General features: G+C 42.8%; 1 protein-coding gene across 2 annotated transcripts in view; it reads right to left on the bottom strand.

Annotated features, from left to right (window-relative positions):
- The window catches only part of usp32 (ubiquitin specific peptidase 32), a 213953-nt gene that overhangs the window by 126143 nt on the left and 63355 nt on the right, over nt 1-24455 (bottom strand). For both annotated transcript variants that reach the window (XM_070857168.1, XM_070857169.1), the window contains exon 3: nt 12175-12280. In XM_070857168.1, coding sequence (XP_070713269.1) covers nt 12175-12280 — 106 coding nt within the window. The remainder of the gene's footprint in view (nt 1-12174; nt 12281-24455) is intronic.

The following is a 24455-nucleotide window of genomic DNA, read 5'->3' as shown; positions in this document are numbered from 1 at the left end:
GGCCAATTTAGAGAGAAAAAAATCTGGGAAAATTCCTCTCCGACCCATCCAGGCGATCGAAACTAGTCGAGATTACCCTGGCCATATTCTATTCCCTGCAGTACTTAACATTTATATCTGCGCCATCCAACGAAAGGTCATCCAGTCTAATCCCAATTACGAGCTCGAGATCTGTAACCCTGCAGGTTACTGCACTTTAAGTGCCCATCCAACCATCTCTTAAAAGTGGTGAGGGTTTCTGCATCCATCCACCACTCTTCCAGGCAACGAGTTCCAGATCTCCACAACTCTCTGCGTAAAAAAGCCACCCCTCAAATCCCCTCTAAACCTTCCACCAACCACATTAAAACTATGCCCCCTTGTAATAGATCCCTCCACCAATGGAAATAGACCCTTACTATCCACTATGTCCAGTCCCTCAATATTTTGTACACCTCAATGAAGTCTCCTCTCAACCTCCTCTATTCCAATGAGAACAAACCTAGCCTCTCCAATCTGTCCTCATAACTAAGATTCTCCATTCCAGGCAGCATCCTAGTAAATCTGCTCTGCATCCTCTCTAGTGCAATCACGTCCTTCCTTTAATACGGTGACCAGAACTGCACACAGTACTCCAGCTGTGGCCTAACCAAAGTATTATACAATTTAAGTATAACCTCCCTGCACTTATATTCTATGCCTCGGCCAATAAAGGCAAGCATTCCGTCTGCCTTGTTAACCACCTTATCCACCTGGCCTGATACTTTCAGAGATCTGTGGACAAGCACTCCAAGGTCCCTTTGTTCATCTACACTATTAAGTGGCCTACCGCTTCATGGGTATACCCTTTCCTTATTAGCCCTCCCAAAGTGCATCACCTCACACTTCTCTGAATTAAATTCTATTTGCCACTACTCTGCTCACCTGACCAGTAGATTGATATCCTCCTGCAGCCCATGACTTTCCTCTTCATTACCACATAGCCAATTTTAGTATCGTCTGCAAACTTCTTAATCATACTCACTATATTCAAATCTAAATCGTTGATATATACCACACAAAGCAAGGGACCCAGTACTGAGCCCGGCAGAACCCCACTGGAAACATCCTTCTAGTCACAAAAACATCCATCAATCATTTACCCTTTGCTTCCTACCTCCAAGCCAATTTTGGATTCAACTTGTCACTTTGCCATGTATCCCATGGACTTTAACCTTCATGACCAGACTACCATGTGGGACCTTATCAAAAGCCTTGTTAAAGTCCATATATACTACATCGTATGCACTACGCTCATTGACCCTCTTGGTTACCTCCTCAAAAAATTCAATCAGGTTAGTCAAACACAATCTTCCCTTAACAAATCCGTGCTGACTGTCCTTAATTAATCCTTGCCTTTCCAAATGCAGATTTATCCTTTCAGGATTTTTTTCAATAATTTTCTCACCACTGAGGTTAGGCTGACAAGCCTGTAATTACTCGGCCTATCCCTTTTTCCCTTCTTAAACAAGGGTACTACATTAGCAGTCCTCCAATCCTCCGGCACCATGCCCAGATCCAAAGACAACTGGAAAATGATGGTCAAGGCCTCTGCTATTTCCTCTTTTACTTCGCTCGACAGCTTGGGATGCATTTCATCCGGGCCTGGGGACTTATCTACTTTCAAAGCTGCTAAACCCCTTAATACTTCCTCTCTCACTATATTTATTTCATCCAGAATATCACACTCCTCCTCGATAGCAGTATCTGCATTACCCCTTTCCTTTGTGAAAATATCTGGAACTGTATGCCGGACAAGCAGTCTGACAATTTAGAGATCGTGGAGGGGTCGAGAAAAGTAGTAGAGAAGTAGAGCTGGGTCATACCAGCGTACATGTGGAAACTGACGCTATTTTTTTTGATGTCGCCAAGGGGCAGCATGTAGATGAGAAATAGGAGGGGACCAAGGGTAGATCCTTGGGGGATAGCAGAGGCAACGGCGCGGGAACTTGAGAGGAAGGGGAGGTTGGAGATGGGGCATTAGTTTTCAAGGATGGAGGTGGTCAAGGATAATGGGGTAGCCCAGTCTGCAGCAATCATCATAGACACTAATGTCACCAACTGCTAAATCCACCAGGTGGTGTGTTTGAGAAATACAAGCTACTTTCTCCTACTTCTCTAAATGTTTGTCAAGGACACCAACATTATTTTTTTTATCTATCAATTTATTAAAATGACTGTGGGCAGTGTCATTAATTTCCAACAGGCATGGCAATTGTGATATCTGGATCTTCTGCAAGTCTGTGATACTTAAAGGATTGACGGTGGAGAGGCAATGGCAAACATTTAAAGATCACATGGATGAACTTCAACAATTGTACATCCCTGTCTGGAGTAAAAATAAAACGGGGAAGGTGACTCAACTGTGGCTAACAAGGGAAATGAATAGTGTTAATGCCAAGGAAGAGGCATATAAATTGGCCAGAAAAAGCAGCAAACCTGAGGACTGGGAGAATTTTGTAAACAGCAGAGGAGGACAAAGGGTTTAATTAGGAGGAGGAAAATAGAGTATGAGAGGAAGCTTGCTGGGAACATAAAAACTGACTGCAAAAGCTTCTATAGATATGTGAAAAGAAAAAGATTAGTGAAAACAAACGTAGGTCCCTTGCAGTCAGATTCAGGTGAATTTATAATGGAGAATAAAGAAATGGCGGACCAGTTAAACAAGTACTTTGGTTCTGTCTTCACGAAGGAAGACAGAAATAACCTTCCGGAAATACTAGGGGGAGTCGAGTGAGAAGGATGAATTGAAGGAAATCTTAATTAGGCAGGAAATGGTGTTAGGGAAATTGATGGGATTGAAAGCCGATAAATCCCCGGGGCCCGATAGTCTGCATCCCAGAGTACTTAAGAAAGTAGCCCTAGAAATAGTGGATGCATTGGTGATTATTTTCCAACAGTCCATCAACTCTAATGGACTGGAGGGTAGCTAAAGTAACACCACTTTTTAAGAAAGGAGGGAGAGAGAAAACAGGTAATTATAGACCGGTTAGCCTGGCATCAGTAGTGGGGAAAATGTTGAAATCAATCATTAAAGATGAAATAGCAGCGCATTTGGAAAGCAGTGACAAGTCAGCATGGATTTATGAAAGGAAAATCCTGCTTGACAAATCTTCTACAATTTTTTGAGGATATAACTGGTAGAGTGGACAAGGGAGAACCAATGGATGTGGTGTATTTGGACTTTCAAAAGGCTTTTGACAAGGTCCCATACAAGAGATTGGTGTGCAAAATTAAAGCACATGGTATTAGGGGTAATGTACTGACGTGGATGGAGAACTGGTTGGCAGACAGGAAGCAGAGTCGGGATAAACGGGTCCTTTTCAGAATGACAGGCAGTGACTAGTGGGGGTACCGCAGGGCTCAGTGCTGGGACCCCAGCTATTTACAATATACATTAATGATTTGGATGAGGGAATTGAGTGTAATATCTTAAAGTTTGCAGATGACACTAAGCTGGGTGGCAGTGTGAGCTATGAGGAGGATGCTAAAAGGCTGCAGGGTGACTTGGACAGGTTAGGTGAGTGGGCAAACGAGTGGCAGATGCAGTATAATGTGGATAAATGTGAGGTTATCCACTTTGGTGGCAAAAACACGAAGGCAGAATATTATCTGTATGGCAGCAGATTAGGAAAAGGGGAAGTGCAGCGAGACCTGGGTGTCATGGTACATCATTCATTGAAAGTTGGCATGCAGGTTCAGCAGGTGGCGAAGAAGGTAAATGGAATGTTGGTCTTCATAGCTAGTGGATTTGAGTATAGGAGCAGTTACTGCAGTTGTACAGGGCCTTAGTGAGGCCTCACCTGGAATATTGTGTTCAGTTTTTGTCTCCTAATCTGAGGAAGGACGTTCTTGCTATTGAGGAAATGCAACGAAGGTTCACTAGACTGATTCCCGGGATGGCTGGACTGACATATGAGGAGAGACTGGATCGACTGGGCCTGTATTTGCTGGAATTTAGAAGGATGAGAGGGGATCTCATAGAAACATATAAAACTCTGACGGGACTGGACAGATTAGATGCAGGAAGAATGTTCCCGATGTTGGGGAAGTCCAGAACCAGGGGACATAGTCGAATGATAAGGGGTAAGCCATTTAGGACTGAGATGAGGAGAAACTTCTTCACTCAGAGTTGTTAACCTGTGGAATTCCCTACCACAGAGAGTTATTGATGCCAGTTCATTGGATATATTCAAGGGGGAGTTAGATATGGCCCCTACGGCTAAAGGGATCAAGGGGTATGGAGAGAAAGCAGGAAAGGGGTACTGAGGTGAATGATCAGCCATGATCTTATTGAATGGTGGTGCAGGCTTGAAGGGCCGAATGGCCTTCTCCTGCACCTATTTTCTGTTTCTATTTCTATGGTCACGATGTTCAAAAAAAAAATTTATCGGCACGTTAGATTACACATCATTATGTGTTGGATTCTTTGAATAAAATAGGAATTCCTGTTATACCATTGGGGAAAATTTAATCTTCTTGAACTCTGCCATATAAAAGGCCTCATTCCGTGACACAACCTTGGTTCTTTATATGGAGGAGACAACATTAAGACCCCAAGCAACATTGAGACACACTAGTAACTATATAGTATCCCAAAGCCATACTAGGTTAGAAAAAGTAAGTGAGCCAGATATGAACATAACGGTTGACATTTATTCAAAGAATTAGGAAAATTAAACTTACGCTATCTTCCTCATTAATTCAATCTCCACATACAAATATAAGCAAGAATCAGAGGTTTACAGCACAGAAGGAAGCTATTCAGCTGATCATGTCTGTAACATCTCTTTGCTCGAGCTATCCACAGCTCATTTTTCTTCCCAGTTTTGTATTTTTCTGGCTTCAAATAGTTATCCAATTTTCCTTTAAAACAAATGACTGTCTATAGCGCAAACATTTTTTGTGGCAAAGGATTCTACGCTCCAACAATACTCTGCATAAATAAATGTCTCTTAACCTCGCTCCACACTCTCACTGATCATTTAAAATTGACCCCTTGATCCTGTCTCCCCAGTCAGAGGAAATAGTCTTCCACTATTCATTCCATCAATATTCTTCAAAATGTAAATGTTTATTTTATTATCTCCACTTAGCCTTTATTGCATCTGTGGATGTAGTTCCAGTATCTCAAGTCTCTCTTCATATAAACTATCATTTTCAAACCTTGGCATCTTCCTGTTGAATCTATGCTGAGCATTTTATATGGCTATAATTTCCATTTTATATGGCTATATTGGGATGCCCAAAACTGTTCATATTACTCTGCGGCCTAACCAATGTTTTGTATAAATTCTTCAGTACTTCTTTACTCTTGTACTCCTTAACCATCTTTAGAAAAACCCAAAGTCTTTCGGCCATTTTATTTCTATCTCTGTAGTCACATTTGTAGATAAACGAACATAATGCAGAAATTGGTGTTGAGGCTGTACATCGTCAGGCCAACCTGGGTAAGTGCTGAAAGTCCCAAACTGTCATATCAAGATGATGAAAATATATAAAGTGCAACCTTACAAACAGCCATGATGATCACTACATATACTGATCCAATAAATGGCTACTGAAAGAGTAGAATGAGTTACAAGAGACCAGAGGAATATTAAGTTTAGCCTCAGCAGGAGTTCAGCCTTGAGATGCCAGTGGACAGGATTTTTTGCGCTAAAATATCTACCTGTGAGTAGAAGCAGTTTGATTCTTGCAAGTGTTTAGTGCTAGTGAAAGTTCAGGCTAACAGTGTTCATTTTTTTTTTAAAGTTAGACATAAAGAGATGGCAGTGCAGGGAACCTAGTTGTTCGTATAAATATGTGAAGAATCTAGAATTCTAACATTATTTTAAATTTATTTCATTTTCTTTTTTTAAAAAGCCAGCCTTCAGATACGAACACACTTCAGCTTTGTTTATTTTTATTTCTCTTTTCACTAGATGTGCATGCATTTTTGCAATATGTGGGCCATCTTGGATCCTCATGGGGAAATACATTTGTACTAAGTGCCAGAAAATTGAGCAATTGGTCACATTTTGCAGCATTAGAGAGGATGAGGAGTTTCTGGATCGTACTCTCCAAAGAGATTATTAAAGAGACACAGTGTTAGACAGTTCAGAACACAGGGGTAATGAGACCATCTCCAGGGCGAACAGAGAGACAGCACTCACGTTACTGGAACTGTCCAATAGATATTGTTGGACAAGTATGTGGTGAAAAATGAGTAACTCAGAGCAGAGTAGCCCTGAGCAATGTTATGCCACCATCAAGCAAGGGACTACCCAAAGGATTGAGGGTAACTAACTGTAAGAATAGGAGTGTGGTAATAGTGGGGGAGTCTATTGTCAGGGATATAGACATCCTTTTTTCTGCAGTCATGAACGCGACCAGACAACAGAGATGAGATAGAGGTGGAGATTGGCAGACAATTCAGAGACGCATGCAACAACAGGGCAATAATATTGGGTGATTTTAACTATTCCAAGATAGACTGGAATAAAAAGTATGCATGTGGAAAGGTTGTTCTCAAGAGCAGAGAAGGTAAGAGGAGATTTGATAGAGGTGTTGAAAACCATGATGGGTTTAGATAAGAGTAAATAAATTGAAACGGTTTCCAATGGCTTAAGGGTCGAACACGTGAGGGCACAGATTTAAGATGATTGGCAAAAGAACCACAGATGACATGAAGGAAAACTTTTTTATACAACAAGTGGTTAGGATTTGGAATGCACTGTCTAATAGGGTGGTGGATACAGATTCAATACGAGCTTTCAAAGGGGAATTGGATAAATACGTGAAGGAAAAAAAAATTGCAGTGATATGGGAAAAGAGCAGGGGAGAGAGATTAATTGTATTGCGCTACGAAAGAGCCAGCGCAGACTTGATGGGCTGAAGGGCCTCCTTCTATGATTCTGTGTGGAGAACTCACTTTCCTGGATAAGAATGACTCTAGTCAACAAGGAAAGAGGACATTAATCGATTTTGTTTTGGGAAGAGTCATGAATAATTAATGTGAGAGTCGGAAAACGATAAGAAAATAGGGACCACAACATAGTTAGGTTCAATGCAAGAAGATAAAATGGTAAGAGTCTAAGATAAAATTGCTGAACTGGAAGCCAAGCAAAGTTCAGGAAAATAAAAAGAGATTGATCCAAAATAACAGGCTGAATGAAGCATTAGCAAACAGGTTGACAGATCAGTAAAGGGAAAAGTTCAAATATGAGATGCAAAGAGTACAAATTAAATACATTCCTATAAAGTACAAAGTGAGTACAAAGTACAGAGTACTATGGATAGAGATTTAAAAGTAAATAAACTTAAATGTTAGGCATATGATAAAGGTAAGACTAACAAATATTAAAAGTAAGCATAGTGGGGAGGTGAAAAGGAAGATTAGAAGGGCTAAAGGGGAATATGGAAAAAGGCTAGATCATTGAAAAGGAAATAGTAAAGGTTTTTATAATTATATAAAAAGTAATAGAATAGTTAGAGAAATGGCAGGACCATTCAGGGATTAGGAGGACTGAGTAATTCTGGAAAGTGAAGGTTTGGCCAATATATTCAATAAATATTTTGCACCGCTTTAACAAATAGTGATGCCAGCAAGAATGTAGACCTACCAGAGGAGTATAAGTTGTAGTTGCGTGAGAACACCAGCGGCAGGTCGGGGCCATGAAAGGAGCGACGGTGCGGCAGCCCGGGAGCAGCGTGGAGACGTGCCACTTCAGGGAGCAGCGCGAGCTGGTGTGGGAGGGTGAAGTGATGTCATCAAGGTCCAGGTCAGTGATTGGGGCGTGGGAAGATACAGCAGGAGCGGAGAGAGACTGTGGAGGGATGTGATCAGGGTCCAGGAAAGGCGTGAGTTCGGGGCCAGGGGCAGCACGGGCCAGCCCATACTGCGATATGTGTGCACACTAGGTCATTGCAGCAGAGCAGGTCTCCAGTTGTCTTGGATAACCCTTGCCACTGAACCAAGACCTAGCTCTGTCAAGCCCGTGTGGTGGCTGGTGTGCAACGGCCACCACACGTAAAAAAAATCCACGCACAGGCATCTTCCACCCTTCAGGATGCAGTTCAGGACCTGGAATATTAGGTCCTTCATTGAAACACCGATGAACTCATCCTTTTTTGGCATGGAAGCAAGTCATCCTCATTTCGAGAGACTCGCTATGATGATGATGATGTGGAATAATTCATAGAACTAATTGTAGAAAAGAAATTAGTTATAAAAAAGTTAAAACTCAAAATGGATGAGTCATCCAATCCTGATAATATGCATCCTAGGCTAGTAAAAGTCAGAGAGGAGATAGCAGAAACTCTGGCCACAATTTTACAATCTTCTTAAAAATGTAAATTGTGCTGAGACTGGAGAGTGAATGATGTAACACCCTTGTTCAAGAAGAGGGAAGGATCAATAGGTAATTAATTGACGAGAGACTAGGAACTATGGAAGATCCCATCCAGAGAACAATGTTCAATTTTGGGCATCACACCTCGGGAAAGCTATACTAGCCTTGGCGGGGCTACAGCACAGATTCACCAGAATACCAGGGCTTAAGGGGTTAAATTATGAAGACATGTTGCAGTACCATGGCTTGTATTCCCTGGAGTTTAAAAAGCTGAGGTGATCTACTTGAGATATTTAAAATGATAAAGGGATTTTATTAGGGTGAATGAGATAAATTATTTCCTCTGGTGGGGGAAAATCCAGAATAAGGGGGCAAAATTAGTGCTAGACCATTTAGGAATGAAATCAAAAGTAGTTTTGCACACAAAAGGGTAGTGGAAATTTGGAACCTTCTCCTTTGGATGCTGGGTCAATTGAAATTTTCAAGACTAAGATCGATAAGATTTGTGTTAGGTTAGTGCACCAAGGGATACAGAGCAACAATGGTTAAATGGAGTTAAGATATAGGTCAGCCATGATCTGACTGAATGGAGAAACAGACTCAAGGGACTGAACAGTCAATTCTTGTTCCTATGTTACTGAAGACCAGTTAGTTGAACGACATTTGTGGGCAAAGCTTTAGAAACCATAATTTAAGATAAAATTATCAAGTATTTAGAAATATGTGTTACATACACAGATTTATTTTAAAAAGTCTTGTTTCACAAACTTAAATGCTTTTGTTTGAATGAGGAACCAATTTGATAAAGGGAATGCAGTAGATGTTGTATATATGGATTTTCAGAAGTCATCCGAGAAGAAATTGAGGCGCATTGTGCAAGAGGAAATGGATTAAAAAAATTGACAGACATGAAAAAAGTTTGGGTATACTGGTGTTGCTCAGAGTAGAGAAGGATTCAAAGTGGTGCATCCCATAGGTTCACCTCTGATCATAGTTTACATAAAGGATTTAGATTTTTATATAAGGAACACAATCTCAAAATATGCTGATGACACAAAAGTGGAATATTTGGTTAACAATGAGCAGGATGTAAAATAAAACCTCAAGACGACAAGACAGGTTAGCAGAATGGGCAGACAAATGGCAGATTCAATTTAATGTGGCTATGTGTACGGTGATATACATTTTGAGAGGAAAAAAACAAATAATGCAACAGTGACTACACCTTAAATGTATTTACCTGGCTATAAAGCGCTTTGGGACATCCTGAGGTTGTGAAAGGCACTATATAAATGCTAATCTTTCCTCTTCCTCCTCCTTCTTCAATGTAAAGCCACTGAAGGGTTCAGATGAATCGAGGAACAGGGGGTTCAAATACATAATTCTTTGAAAGTGCAACGAAAGGTATATTTGGATATTAAAAAAAGTAGGCCAATAGAATTTTGGGTTTAGATGGTAAGTTAATTATGAGGAGAAACATGTATTCCTGGGACTATTTCCACTGGAGTACAAAAGGCCAGTAAAGAGATTTAGCGAAGGTTTTTAAAATAATGAAGAGTTTTGATGTGAGTGAATAGAGAAAAACCATTTCCTCTGCTTTGGGAGTCAGGGACAATGGATGATTGTTAAAATAAGGGAGTGAGGGAATGGATAGAAGATATTTATTTACACAGAGGGCTGTTGGTGCATGAAATACCTCATCACAGGAAATGGCTAAAGTAAAGATCACTGCATCTTAATGGAAAATTGGATAAATATTTGAAGCACAAACAGATGCAATGTTATGAGGACAGCACAGGGCAGGGAAATTAATATTGGATTGCTCTAGCAAGAGCCAGCACAGACATGATGGGCCAAATGGCCTCCTTCCGTGCTGTAAACTTATATGGTTAATGAATCCCAATGTTCCCAGTGGATCAATCCTGCCTAAAAACAAGATAAGGTGGTGTACTTCACTGCGCAATTTACAAACTTTTTTTTGTGAATTAAACTTATTTAAAGTTTGTTTTACAATGAAACAAAAGATATTGGTGAATATCTTTTTGCCCTATCTACACAAAGGATTAATACTTCTTGAACCTATACTAAGTTTAATTGAATGGGGAAAAAAAAATGTATAAAATTAAACCCTTTGCTTTCCCCGAGACAAAAGGCTCAGATACAATGGGCCTGAAATCGTGCCTCCCACAAGCGCACACACGCCTGTGGGATCCCCGCAAGTTCCAGATTTAGGTATACGCCTAAACCCGGAACTTGCGATCTATCAAAAATTCTCTTGACAGATCGCATGCATCTGAAACTAAAGGGCCTCCACAGGCGGAGAGTTGGCCTATTTGCCCAACTCCTGCCTAGCGAATATCCTTCAAATTCTTACGACTGATAAAAGCAGGCATAAGGCCTGCTTTTATCAGCGTAAGACTTTTAAAGTACAGAAAACTACATTTAAAAAATAATTTAAACATTTAAAATCCTGCAAGGTACATTTATTTTTAGACCCTTTAAAATATGTAAATTTTTTATAAAAATTAAATTTTTGTTTTAAATAATTAAAATCAATTTTTATTAATTTGAAATGTGACTTATATCTTAGTTATTTTCAATGTTTCTGGGGGTATTTCCATTCATACTTATGGTGGTTCCGTACATACGGAATTACCGTAAGTATGAATGAGGATTCCCCTATCCTGATAGGTTGAGCCAGCCCATGTGATCCCATTGATGCGTACGAAAACCACACACTCCTGGGATACGTGTGCCCAATGCAGGCCTTCGCATAGAGGGCCAGGACCACAAGTCTCCGAACCTCCGGAACCATCAGGTACTTACGTTGAAATTTTTGTGGTCGGAGGTATCCGCCTGCGGGAAGCCTCAGACTGCAATTTCTGGGCCATTGTTTCATAAGACGAAGAAATGAGGCCCGAGATAACATTAGTCCATTGCCAACACATATGTATTGCCAATCTATTGTATTGAAATGAGGATAAAAGAAACTCTCAATCAATAGGTTGAAAGAATTGATGAAAAAAATCTTTGAAAAAAATTCAAATCGCAAGTAGGCAATACTTTCAAAGTACTTTTCATCAGACCATAATAGAATGTCCAGCATGTGCCAACACCAGGCGACATGGAAAAATAGCAACTACATGGACTCAGCAAATTGGGGAAGAATCCTTAATTAAGTAGTATTTACATACATGATAAAATTATTGGCAAATATCAGAGGTCAAACTGCTTCTACTTAGTGCTGTAACAGGCTTTCCCAAATATTGACATTGACTCTTGCTCCTTTAATCCTGCCCCCTTAAAAACTATACCATTTTATGACTCGGGTGCCTTTGTGTGAAATCTGATTGTCCATTTGAATTAGATCATCTGACCTCGAATGTGATAGGTTTGAAAGTTCAGTCGTAGAACCAAACTCCAAGGCCCCACTGATAATTGTAGTAATGTACAATGCAATCCTCATCCAAGATCATTACCCAGCTTATTACGAAGAGTACAACTGGCAAATTTGGAGCTGGCTGTGCAAATATGAAAGATGTGCAATACTAAAGATGTGCAAAAGTGATAGATGGATATTTATCACTATAAAAGGATCTACTGTCTATTCATGTTAATCCAAAGCCACTCTGAACATTCAACGTTTTTGAGCACTTAATTCCTACTTGGCAGTTTTACACTACTCCAAAAATACAAACTATTGCATTATTACATCGGGGAACAATTCCAATGGAGTACAATCTTTTTCACAGTAGTTTTCATCTACTGATGTATATTTGATGAAAATATCAAACAATAATGATGATGATTATGGAGTACTTACACTTTGCTTTTTCTTCATCTCTTCCCCTTGTAAGGAGGACCAGTCCCACTATCAGATTATTAAAATGAAGACCTTTTGACGTTCCACCAAATGAATGATAAATAACCTGCAGAAATAACAAAATTCAAAGATTTGATTAAATTACACAATTATTTCTTGACTGTACAGACTTTCCTCCAAATAGTACGAGAATATTATGTAAACATTTTATTAAAATCTAACCCATCATCTGCTACATAATTTGTTACATAATTTAGTTTATTGAAATATTAATTCTTGGTATGCCTTTAAAAGTACCACAGCCATGATAATATGTTTCAGTGTCTATAGATTGAAGCTATTTTCCATCCAACCTGTGCCATACAGTAGCTAATGGATGATTGTTTTTTTAAACCAGTGCATGGTGGCTATGTGCCTGGGCAGCAATACAACATACACTACTTTACTAGAATGCTGTTAAAGCACAATTATAGTAGACATCAACACAAACTGCATAATTCTCCTGATGGCAGTGTTTTGGCTGACAATCACACACAACTTTAAAACGCTCCACACTTTAATGTTGGAGCACAGTTCAATATTCTATGGGAGAAGAGCCTTCCATGTGATACATGCTGCTCCATAAACCATTCATTAAACTTATTTGTGAAGAGTTCAATTAGATTTCAAATAATTACAGACCATGGTATTAGCAGAGTCCTGTGGGAAAAGGTTGCTCAATTATTCCGAATAGGTGGGGGAGGGAAGCAAACAAAAATATAAAAGGGACAGATAATTATTTCCTGTTTACAGAGATACGCCATCGGAATGTCAAATAGTGGAATCTTCCAATTAAATTCTATTTTTGATGAGAAGCAGCATGACCAACGAACACTTGGCAAAACCTAAACTTGCCAATGAGTCCCAAGCCAAATATCACCCAGCTTTATTTATCTTCAACAGAAGTGCTGAGCAAATTATCCTTCTCAGTCCCCTCCTGAGGCGTCCACCATCACAGGTGCCAAGAATGTTGCCAAGAATGCCAATGATGATCAAGAAATAGTCGAGTGCATTGATCACAGCAAAGGATACAGGCCCCGTCAACATCTGGGCTGTAATGCTGAAGACCTGTGCTCCAGAGTTAGCCATGGAATATGGAAAATTGTCCAGATATGTTCTGTCCATAAAAGACAGAACAAGTCCAACCTCGCCAATTATCACCCTATCGACCTACTCTCAATCATCAACATATCAATGTAAAGAGTTTTCAACAGTACTACTAAGCAGCACTTACTAATAACCTGATCATCTATGCTCAGTGTGTGTTCCACAAAGACCACTTGACTCCAGACCTCATTACAACCTTGGTCCAAACATGGACAGAAGAACTGAATTCCAGAGGTAAGGTGCGACTGACTGCCCTTGACATCAAGGCAGCATTCGATTGAGTATGACACCAAGAAACTGAAGTCAATGGTGATGAGGGAGATAACTCTCCAGTGACTGGGGTCATACCTAGCACAAAGGAAGATGGTTATGGCTTTTGGAGGCCAATCAACTCAGCCCAGGACATCGCTGCAGGAGATCCTCAGGGCAGCGTCGTACACTCAACTATCTTCAGCTTTTTCATCAATAACCTTCCTTAAGGTCAGAAATGGGGCTTTTTGCTGATGACTGCACAATGCACAGCTCGATTTGCAATTCCTCAGATAATGAAGCAGTCCATGCAGCAAGACCTGGTCAACAGCAAGGCTTGGGCTGATGGGTGCAAATAACATTTGTGCCAGGCAATGACCATCTCCAGCAAGAGACACCATAACCATCTCCCAATGACATTCAATGGCAAAACTATCACCAAATCCCCCAACCATCAACACCTTGGGTGTCACCAGAACCTCAACTAGACCAGCCACATAAATGCCGCGGCTATTACAGAAAGTCAGAGGTTGAGCGCCTCCCGACTTGCTAAAGCCATTCCACCACCTACAAGGCACAAGTCAGGAGTGTGATGGAATGCTCTCTACTTGCCTGAATGGGTGATACTACAATAGCACACATGAAGTTGGACACGTTCCAAGACAAAGTAGTCCGCTTGATTGGCACCATATCCACCGACATACCGTGGCTATAGTGTGTACTATCTAATGGATAAACTGCAGCAAGTCACCACAGCTTCTTCGGCACCACCTTCTAAACAGTGACCTCTACCAAAGACCAGGTCAGCAGCTGCTTGGGAACACCATCACCACCAAGTTTCCCTCCTGACTGGGACAAAAATTGCTCTCCCTTCCAAATCCACCACCATGACTGCAGCCATTCAAAGAAAAAAGGCCCACTACAACTTTCTCAAGGGCAACTCGGGATGGGCAATAAATGCCAATGATGCCTATAGCTTAGGAATGCTTTTTTAATAAATCTTAAATTATGCTGTAAAGCAGTGTTTACTAAAAAGATGCGAGTGACATCTACTGGCAAAATTTCAAAACACCAGCAAGAAAGTGTTGTACTGACAAAGCTTTCCAATTTAAATTCTGGATCCTTTTAAAGATTGAATACTGCAGGAACATATAAACATTGCATGAAGTACCTCTAATGGTATAATAATCATGTACCCATTAGCACAATAACTACAATAATCAGAAGGGAGTGAAGGAATGTGGAAAAATACAGCAAGTAGTGCTGGCGTCCTATTATTTCACAATGAATAATAAGGAGGGAGTGTTAGTTCCTATATATTCCACAAGTAAAGTTATATTCCATTTCTTAGTTATATTTCACTTGGTCACTTCCAAAATGTTTTTGCAAACTTGATATATTGGAGACCTGCAATAGAAAGGAGTGCGAGCCTTGATGTTGAGTGCGCAAAATGTACCAACTGGACCAGTACTCCATTGGTATGTTCCCCACTGCAATCATTTAAATACCAGCAGCATAAAATGCATGCCCCCTCCAAAAACAATACACAATAATGTATGTCATGTTCAAAGTTAGTCATTCGTAATTTTTTATATAATGCTTAATGAAAGGAAATTACTGTTATCCTATGCCCTCCTCCTCCTCATTATAACATGTTCCTTTCATGGTGCCAAAATAGCAGTCCCACATGTGTATTGTCTATATACATAAACATTGGAAGATTATACTATATTCTAGCAACTTCATCGACCATTTTCTACATGTAACCCTGCACTAGAAACCATGCCAAGCTGCATGACCGTTAACGACATGCCCCCTAGATATAGCACCACTGCTGCTGAATCCATTGTCAGGAAAGTATGGGAGTTCACTGAATATTATCATTTTCTCTCCCTTGGTTCCAAATGGCCCTCAGACCAGGAACCAGACAAAATGTCCTGTCACTTGTTGTCATAACACATCAGTGCATTAACATGGTGCACCACTGAATAACAACAGTCTTATTCTGTGACTTCAGTTGAAAGCTCTCATGCTACAGCACAATCTTTTCCCTTGTCACACTAAAACGCTCAAAGAGCATTTAACTATTTCTTCACTATATCAAGTTAGCCCAGAATTTGCTTTATCATCTACAATATTTCTAACATTAAACTATATGAGGTCTTCACAAACATTTATGAAACCAAATTGCATGTCCAAAAGATAGAATTCAGGGAAACTCAGAATTTGACCGTATGTTAAGTTATTAACAGAGCAATGTGTCACGATTGTAATGTAAACTGCTTACTTGCAAAAATTGAATTAAATGAATCTCTCCAAGGAACGCACTGGGAAATGGGTTCAAATCCAGTGGGAATTCTCCTAACTAGAGCCCTTAATAATGAACCTGCCTTGAGTATTTTGTAACTCGGGCGCGAACGGCAGTGCATTTAGTGTTATATAGAACACAGAGATCCCGCAGAACTAAAAGGGAGCAGATGGAGGGGGCTGTGGGGGAGGAAATAAAAAAATACCCAAGTGATAGCGCCCTCTTTCTTCCTGACTCATTCATTGGACGCTGCCCGTGTTGTTCTTTCATTTAAACACCTTGACATGTTTGAAGATCAGGGCAAAGTGGGAAAATTTGGAACCGGAAAAAAGATGTAGCCAGGCGCTGCTGGTTGCTGAGCAATGGAGAGCATCAAAGTTAGCAGTTGGTTCCCAGTTTTACTTTTTATTTAATTTTCATTTGATTTTCTTTGCTTGTGGAGAGTAGGATTTTTGTTTTACTGTTCACACAGTGCACCATGTGAGCCGCCAAATTGTCTGTTTGCCCCACCCCCTCCCTGGTGTAGCCCAGCCAGCCACCCAGAGACGTGGAGTGAAATGGACACGGTGAAACTGACAGCGGGAGGCGGCAGACACACTCCCGCCATCCCATGCAGATCAACACAGCTCAGCTCAGTTCAGATGAGACAACCACCTAGCCCCACGCATTAAAAGGACAAGCACTGTATGAACAGTAGGTGAAAACATCCTTTAAATGGAGACAGCTCTTTCGCACAGAGTTTGGCCGCTGCTTCTGATTTATCCTGATGATCCTTTTTGTCTTCCGAATGATTCCCCATTACAGATACTAATCTTGAAAATGTTCTACTCTCGCTCATCTTTATCACACTTCTCTTTCCCCAGTAAATTAACAACTCTCTGGCAACTGTGATGCTGTATTTCTTTTTAGCGTCGCCTGGTTCAAAAAAATGAATGAAGTGCCATTTTATATAATTTATTTTAAAATACAACAGTATTGTCCTCTGCAGAGTGAAATATATCTGGATCATGATACATGGATGGTCACAGGCTACTCGCCAATATAGATTGTATATACTGGTGCATAGCACTACTGGTGTATGGTACTATGGGTGCACAGTTAACATACACAGAGGTATACTTATAGAAATATAGAAAATAGGTGCAGGAGTAGGCCATTCGGCCCTTCGAGCCTGCACCACCATTCAATATGATCATGGCTGATCATGCAACTTGAGTACCCCATTTCTGCTTTCTCTCCATACCCCTTGGTCCCTTTAGCCGTAAGGGCCACATCGAACTACCTTTTGAATATATCTAACAAACTAGCCTCAACAACCTTCTGTGGTAGAGAATTGCACAGGTTCACAATTCTCTGAGTGAAGAAGTTTCTCCTCATCTCGGTCCTAAATAGCTTACCCCTTATCCTTAGACTGTGACCCCTGGTTCTGGACTTCCCCAACATTGGGAACATTCTTCTTGCATCTAACCTGTCCAATCCCATCAGAATTCTATATATTTCTATGAGATCCCCTCTCATCCTTTTAAATTCCAGTGAATAAAAACCTAGTCGATCCAGTCTTTCTTCATATGTCAATCCTGCCATCCCGGGAATCAGTCTGGTGAACCTTTGCTGCACTCCCTCAATAGCAAGAATGTCCTTCCTCAGATTAGGAGACCAAAACTGTACACAATGTTAAAGGTATGGCATCACCAAAGCGCTGTACAACTGCAGTAAGTCCTCCCTGCTCCTGTACTCAAATCCTCTCGCTATGAAGGCCAACATGCCATTTGCCTTCTTCACCGCCTGCTGTACCTGCATGCCAACTTTCAATGACTGATGTACCATGACACCCAGGTCTCGTTGCACCTCCCCTTTTCCTAATCGGTCACCATTCAGATAATATTCTGTCTTCCTGTTTTTGCCACCACATTTATCTACATTATACTGCACCTGCCATGCATTTGCCCACTCACCTAACCTGTCGAAGTCACCCTGCAGCCTCCTCACAGCTCACACTACCACCCAGCTTCGTGTCATCTGCAAACTTGGAGATATTACATTCAATTCCTTCGTCTAAATCATTAATGTATATTGTAAATAGCTGGGGTCCCAGCACTGAACCTTGCGGTACACCACTAGTCACTGCCTGCCATTCTGAAAAGGACCAGTTTATTCCTACTCTTTGCCAACCAGTTGTCTATCCACATCAATACATTACCCCCAATACCATGTGCTTTAATTTTGCACACCAATCTCTTGTGTGGGACCTTGTCAAAAGCCTTTTGAAAGTCCAAATACACCACATCCACTGGTTCTCCCTTGCACTCCTTGTCCACTCTACTAGTTACATCCTCAAAAAATTCTAGAAGAAGATTTGTCAAGCATGATTTCCCTTTCATAAATCCATGTTGACTTGGACCAATCCTGTCACTGCTTTCCAAATGCGCTGCTATTACATCTTTAATAATTGATTCCAACAATTTTCCCCATTACCGATGTCAGGCTAACCAGTCTGTAATTCCCTGTTTTCTCTCTCCCTCCTTTTTTAAAAAAAGTGGGGTTACATTAGCTACCCTCCAATCCATAGTAAATTATATGTGCACCACAAGTATTATTGGACAACCTGATTATGCAACAAGTTGAATATATTTTATCACAATAATGCTTATTGCAGCTTTTGATCGCAGGGTTTTAATGGGCCCAAGTTTCGGGCCGCGCCTAGAACGGCACAGCCCCGACCTGGACGTACTGTTTTTTGCGCCACAAAGTGCGGCTAAAAAAAAAAAACTTAGATTCTCCGGCTCTCTGCAGGTCGTTTGCAGCTCGCGCAGCGCAGCACGAGCTGTGGGGGGCGGAGCTAGGTCCCTGCGCTGAAAACAGTGCCGGGACCTCTGCACATGCGCGCGACAGTGGGCGCGCATGTGCAGTAGCTCCAGGCGCCCAAAACTGTGTGGGAGGGGCCCGAAGCATGCAGCCCCTAGCCCTGGCCGAATGGCCTCACTGGGGCTGCGTGCATAAGGCTGCCTCCCACGCCCAGCTCCTGCTTCCTCCCGACCCGACTCGACTCCCGCTTCCCGCTCTCCGCTTCCCCCCCACCCCCCCACCCCTCGGACCCGACCCGACTCCCGCTTACCCACCCCGGCCGCCCCCAGACTGGACCCGACCCGTGTTCCCCCCCACCCGACCTGACCTCCCTCTCCCTCCACCCCCCGAACCGATCTCCCTCCCCCCCCCGAACCGAACTCCCTCCCACCACTCCCCCGATCCGACCTGCGCTCCCGACCCCCACCCCACCACCCGGACCCGACCCAACCTGACCTCCCTCCCCCCGCCCTCGACACGAATCGACCCTCCCTCCCTCTGCCCCCCCCCGACCCGAACCGCGCTCCCTCCCTCCCCCCTACCCGAACCAACCCGACCTCCCTCCTCCCCCCCCCCCCCCCGACCCGTACTCCCGACTGCCCCCCCCGGACCGGACCCGACCCTACCTCCCTTCTTTCCCCCCCTTCTCCTTTCCCCCCCCCCCATCTCCTTTCCCCTTCTCCTCTCCCCCCCCTTTCCCCTTCTCCTCCTCCCCCCCCTTTCCCCTTCTCTTCTTTTCTTCTCCCTTCTCCTCCTCCCCCCCTTCTCTTCTCCCCCCTCCTCGCTGTCAGAAACACAGACAATGACAGACAGACAGAGAGAGACACACACAGACAGAGAGATAGAGACACACTGGGGGTGGGGGCATCCCAGCATGCTGTTGGAGGGCTTCCGGTGCTGCAGTTGGTAAGTAGAAAATGTAAGTAGATATTTTTATAAGTTTGAAGGGATCCTGAAGCTGTTGCAATTTAAATCCAACAGTGATAGCTACTTTCCTTTGCAAGCTTAGTTTAAAAAACATTTCTGGTATTGATCTGTTTGCCCATGCTTTCAATCAGTCAGCCCTTCAAATCCCCCATCCACACTGAGCACCCATGTCTTCCTCTTTTTCCACCCACCAATATATGCGCCTTTTTGCTGTCTCCAGTGACTGCTACGCCTTCTCACTTCTCTCAATGCTCCCATGTGCCTACGTCCTACCCACAGCCGCAAATCGCCTGTTGCTACCCCACCCTGATAGCCCATGCATTTCCCCCAGTCACCACCTGCCCAGAGCTTTGCAGCTTTTCCGATCCTTTTGCCAACACGCTTTTCCTAGTTCTCTTCTGCCTGCTGTCAACACTCCTGCCCCATCACCCATCTGTTTTCCTCCCTACTCAACGATCACTACTGCCATCTCTCGTCACTCCCAAGCATCTCTATTCCCTCCCCCCACTCCCAATTTTGTTGTTCTTATTCCCCATTCCTTACCAACCACCGATATATTTCCCTTGCATTTGCTATCCTTTCCACAGCCAGGATTCCCCATCCATACAGCCTGGCACCCCATGCCCTGTCCGAGCATCATTGCGCACTCCTCTGAAGTGTTGCCAAATCCCACCAATGCCAAATTATTACATTAAGCTCAAATTATCATATGACTCCTGCGAACCAACCCTCCATTAACGTGCCCCATCACCCACTCCACAGTACTTCAAGACTGCCATACACTTCTCCTAGATCTTGAAACCCTCTCGCACTATTGCCACCATCACAATGTCCTAAACCCCAAAGCCCTTCTTCCAACACGCCAACGCAACACTGCTCCCATTCTTCCCAAATCACAGCACCACTTTCTTGTAACTACCATATCATGATATCCCCTTCCGACTGCTCCCAGATGTCAGGATCACGACCACCCCTCCCATACAAACTAAAACTACCTTCCCATTTCCTATAGACCCTGGAACTCACCTGCACTTGGGCAACTCAAGCCTTCCCTCATCACATGCGTGCCCCCCCACTGTCTCCAATATTCCCTCACCCGAGGACATTAGTAACACCACATCCCACAAGGCCATTCCCAGCATTCCACATTGCAAAACTGGCTCCAATACGAAGCCCCACCACTCCCACATCCCAGCACCAACCTCTCACCACCAAAGGGGCATCCCCTTTCCCACCACAACCCATGCAATACTCCCAAACTTCAAGATTCCCGTCCATAATGCATAAATATACTTGAAAACTTCACTCCACACCTTTCCACTAATCTCATTACTATCTTAACTTTGATCTTCCCACATGCAGCTTAAACCACAATTTATTTTGCATTCATGAAACTTTCTGCAACTTGGTACCTTTTTGCCCCACTCAACCCAACTCCCACTTTACCATTCACTCAACTACCACCAATCTTTCTGCACCTGCATACTTTCCTGCTATCTCCCCCTCTAATATTTGAGCTCACCACCATTTAACTCAAACTTCCCACCCGTCCATCACATATTACACTTCAAGTTCACATAACAAATTCCAACATGATTGCATCCCCATTAAAAACAAATCCACTTAAACGCTGCAAAGCAGATTTTACAATGCTGCACAACTGAGGTACAGTTGGAATATTAGTGCACCCGAGTCACAGTTAGCTCGATTGAAAATAGATAATGGGTGGGAAAGGAAAAAATAAAATCAAGCAATCTGCAAAGTCAGCACATTAATTTGCATGTGATATTTAAATTAGTATTCGCATCATGCAAAGCTTGCCACCAGGTATGTTAGATTGTAAAATTGGGCCGATGTCCCAAACTCCTCCCTTACCAACGTAAAAACCTGACCCAGCTCACAATCTAACATTCACACAAATAATGTACAAAATACACCATGCAAATTAAATACACTATTTATTATACACAAATATTTCTATACACGTCTATACGCTATCATTTATGTAGAGCAAGTATTTTCTTTACTTGCACTGGGAAACAGACTGGATATTTGAGAACTCAAGAATTTCGGGCTAAGAATGAGTGTGTGGGGGTGAGGGCAGGGAGGTAAAGAGTGTGTGTAAAAGTTTTTAGAAAGAGGGATAATGTCTTTTGACTGGTCATCACAATGAGAACTGTTGGGAGCTAATCAAAGGAAGTTCTTCAGCTATCGCCACAGAGAAATCATGACTTGCCAAGACAATTATGCAGTATCTCAAAATTTCCACTCACCAAGCAGCCTGGGCAACGTCATAGTCTATCTCTACCAAGTTTTTAAAAAAGCTGCGGTTTGGCACTGGCAGTTTCAATATTTCCATTTTCTCCCCGCTGCTGACTTATTGCATCTTCCCTAATTTGGTCCTCATCCAAGTCTATTTTACTCCTTTTAAAATATATTCTGCAAGTTCAGTTAAGTATCTCTGCATTTAAAATAGTCACTAAATGGTTGGAGTAACTTCAAAAATTGTAACAAATGCGAGAAATTAAAGTTGGAAAAATACATATCTCCTAAACTTTCTGAAAAATCTGAGAACCAATGCAGCATATATTTGAAGAAGGACTTCAAGCAGAGCACGCCTGCGTCCTTCAATACAGGCTGACTATACTTTCCACCACCTGTCCTACCCAAACTACTGTATCATTAAATCACATATTGGGCTATCTCCTTATTCTATCGCACCTTCTCTCCTCCTTTGAACACCTGAGCTTGTTTCATCCTTCATACCTGTACTCCCCCAGAGATAGCCTTCTTTCTTTCCTCCCTCAGCCTCATCAGTGATTTCAATCTTCATCTCGCTTCCTCTTGCCATCTCTTCTTACGGTTCAATACTGTCCTGTCCTCCCCAAGCTTCTCCCTCATATAAACTCTCCTATCCATTTTCAGCCGTCCCATCAACCAAGCCATCTCCCTGCCCTCCATGCCACCACTGTCTTGATTACATGCCAATCCAATCACTTTCCTGTATTGCTCACCAACCACACCTGGACCCCTTCCAACCCCAATTCCTTCGGTTTCTCTTGAATCTGGCCTCGTGCAACTCTCTCCCTTCCTTTTGCCCCATACTCTGGAATTCCATCCCTAAAACCCTCCACCTCTCGTCTTCTTTAAGACTACTTAATACCCATCTTTTTGATCAAGCTTTTGGTCACACCAGCTAATTTCCGTTTTTGTGACTAGTCACTGGTTTTTGTGAAGCACTTGTGATGCTTCTGTACTTTGAAAGAGAGTTATATAAATGCAACGTGCTGGTCTTCCACACTATTGCTGTAAAGCAGCTTAATGCCCCTTTTCAAATGCCTTTACAATATGTGTCCACAGAGCCCCATGACTCGCTGTAAACTGTATTAAAGAAGCACAGCTTCAAGTGACTCACCAGTCTCATTTTCCCTTCCTGCAAAGAAAGTACTTTGCCCCCTGCCTTGGTTCAGAAGGTTGCGAGTTCAAGATCCTTTTTTTAAATTTCAAAATATACTTTATTCATATAAAAAATTTGCACAATACATTCGAAAGTAGTTCAGTACATTTGGGTGTGGTCAGCAATACCATACATTACATTTGGATGCTGACCGCAGTTCCGTTCAATACATTTCTTTACTTTACATTTCAAGGTACAATTCATACAATCCAGGATACATTGTGGTACGTTCATCAAATTACATTACATGTGTCACTATACGGTTCACAGTGAGGGTACAGTTACATTTCTTTGCAACATACATTACTAAACAGAACTTGCATTATACATAGCACTGCATAAGTTTTTTCAGATCACGGTGCTCTATGTATACAAAGGGTTTACCATTGCAGCCCGAGGGGAGTTTTATACCGATACCAGCCCCTGGGTTTACCGTGGCGGAAGGGCTTTAAACTGTGGCTCTTCCCCACCGTGCCTTTGCGGCGACTGCACCAATTTTTAGTGCGTCCCTCAGCACGTAGTCCTGGATCTTGGATTGCGCCAGTCTGCAACACGCAGACGTGGACATCTCCTTGCTCTGGAAGACCAGCAAGTTTCGGCAAGACCAAAGTGCGTCTTTCACCGAGTTGATGGCCCTCCAGCAGCAGATGATGTCTGTCTCGGTGTGTGTCCTTGGGAACAGCCCGTAGAGCAGAGTCCTGTGTGACGGAGCTGCTTGGGATGAACCTCGACAGCAACCACTGCATCTCCATCCAGACCTGCCTTACAAAGGGGCAATCCCAAAGGAGATGGATGACTGTCTCGTCCGCACCACAGCCAACTCGGGGGCAGAGTGCCGTGTCTCTGAAACCCCGGCTGTGCATGAAGGATCTGACGGGTAGGGCCCTCCTCACCGCCAACCAAGCTACGTCTTGGTGCTTGTGTGAAAGCTCTGGCGATGAGACATTCTGCCAGACGAGTTTGACAGTCTGCTCGGGGAACCACCCGGCAGGGTCCACCCTCTCCTTCTTTCGTAGGGCACCCAGAACCTTACGTGCCGACCACTGCTTTATGGCCTTGTGGTCAAGGGGTTCTTCCTGAAAAACTTTTCCACGAAGGACAGGTGGACAGGCATGGTGCAACTGGTGGGGGCGTTTCGCGTACTGGGAGTCGGTGCACAGCTTGATGCAGCCGCACACAAAGGTGGCCTTCAGGATGAGGGCCACGTTCGGAGCATCCTTTCCTCCACTGTCCAGAGATTTGTACATCGTGTCTCTGCGGACATGGTCCATTTTGGACCTCCAGACAATGTGGAAGACGGCCCGGGTGACTGCCGCAGCACAGGAGTGTGAGATGGGCTAGACCTGCGCC

This window comes from Pristiophorus japonicus, chromosome 16, assembly GCF_044704955.1.
Source record: "Pristiophorus japonicus isolate sPriJap1 chromosome 16, sPriJap1.hap1, whole genome shotgun sequence".
NCBI lineage: Eukaryota > Metazoa > Chordata > Chondrichthyes > Pristiophoridae > Pristiophorus > Pristiophorus japonicus.
This window is presented reverse-complemented; position numbering and strand designations above follow the sequence as displayed.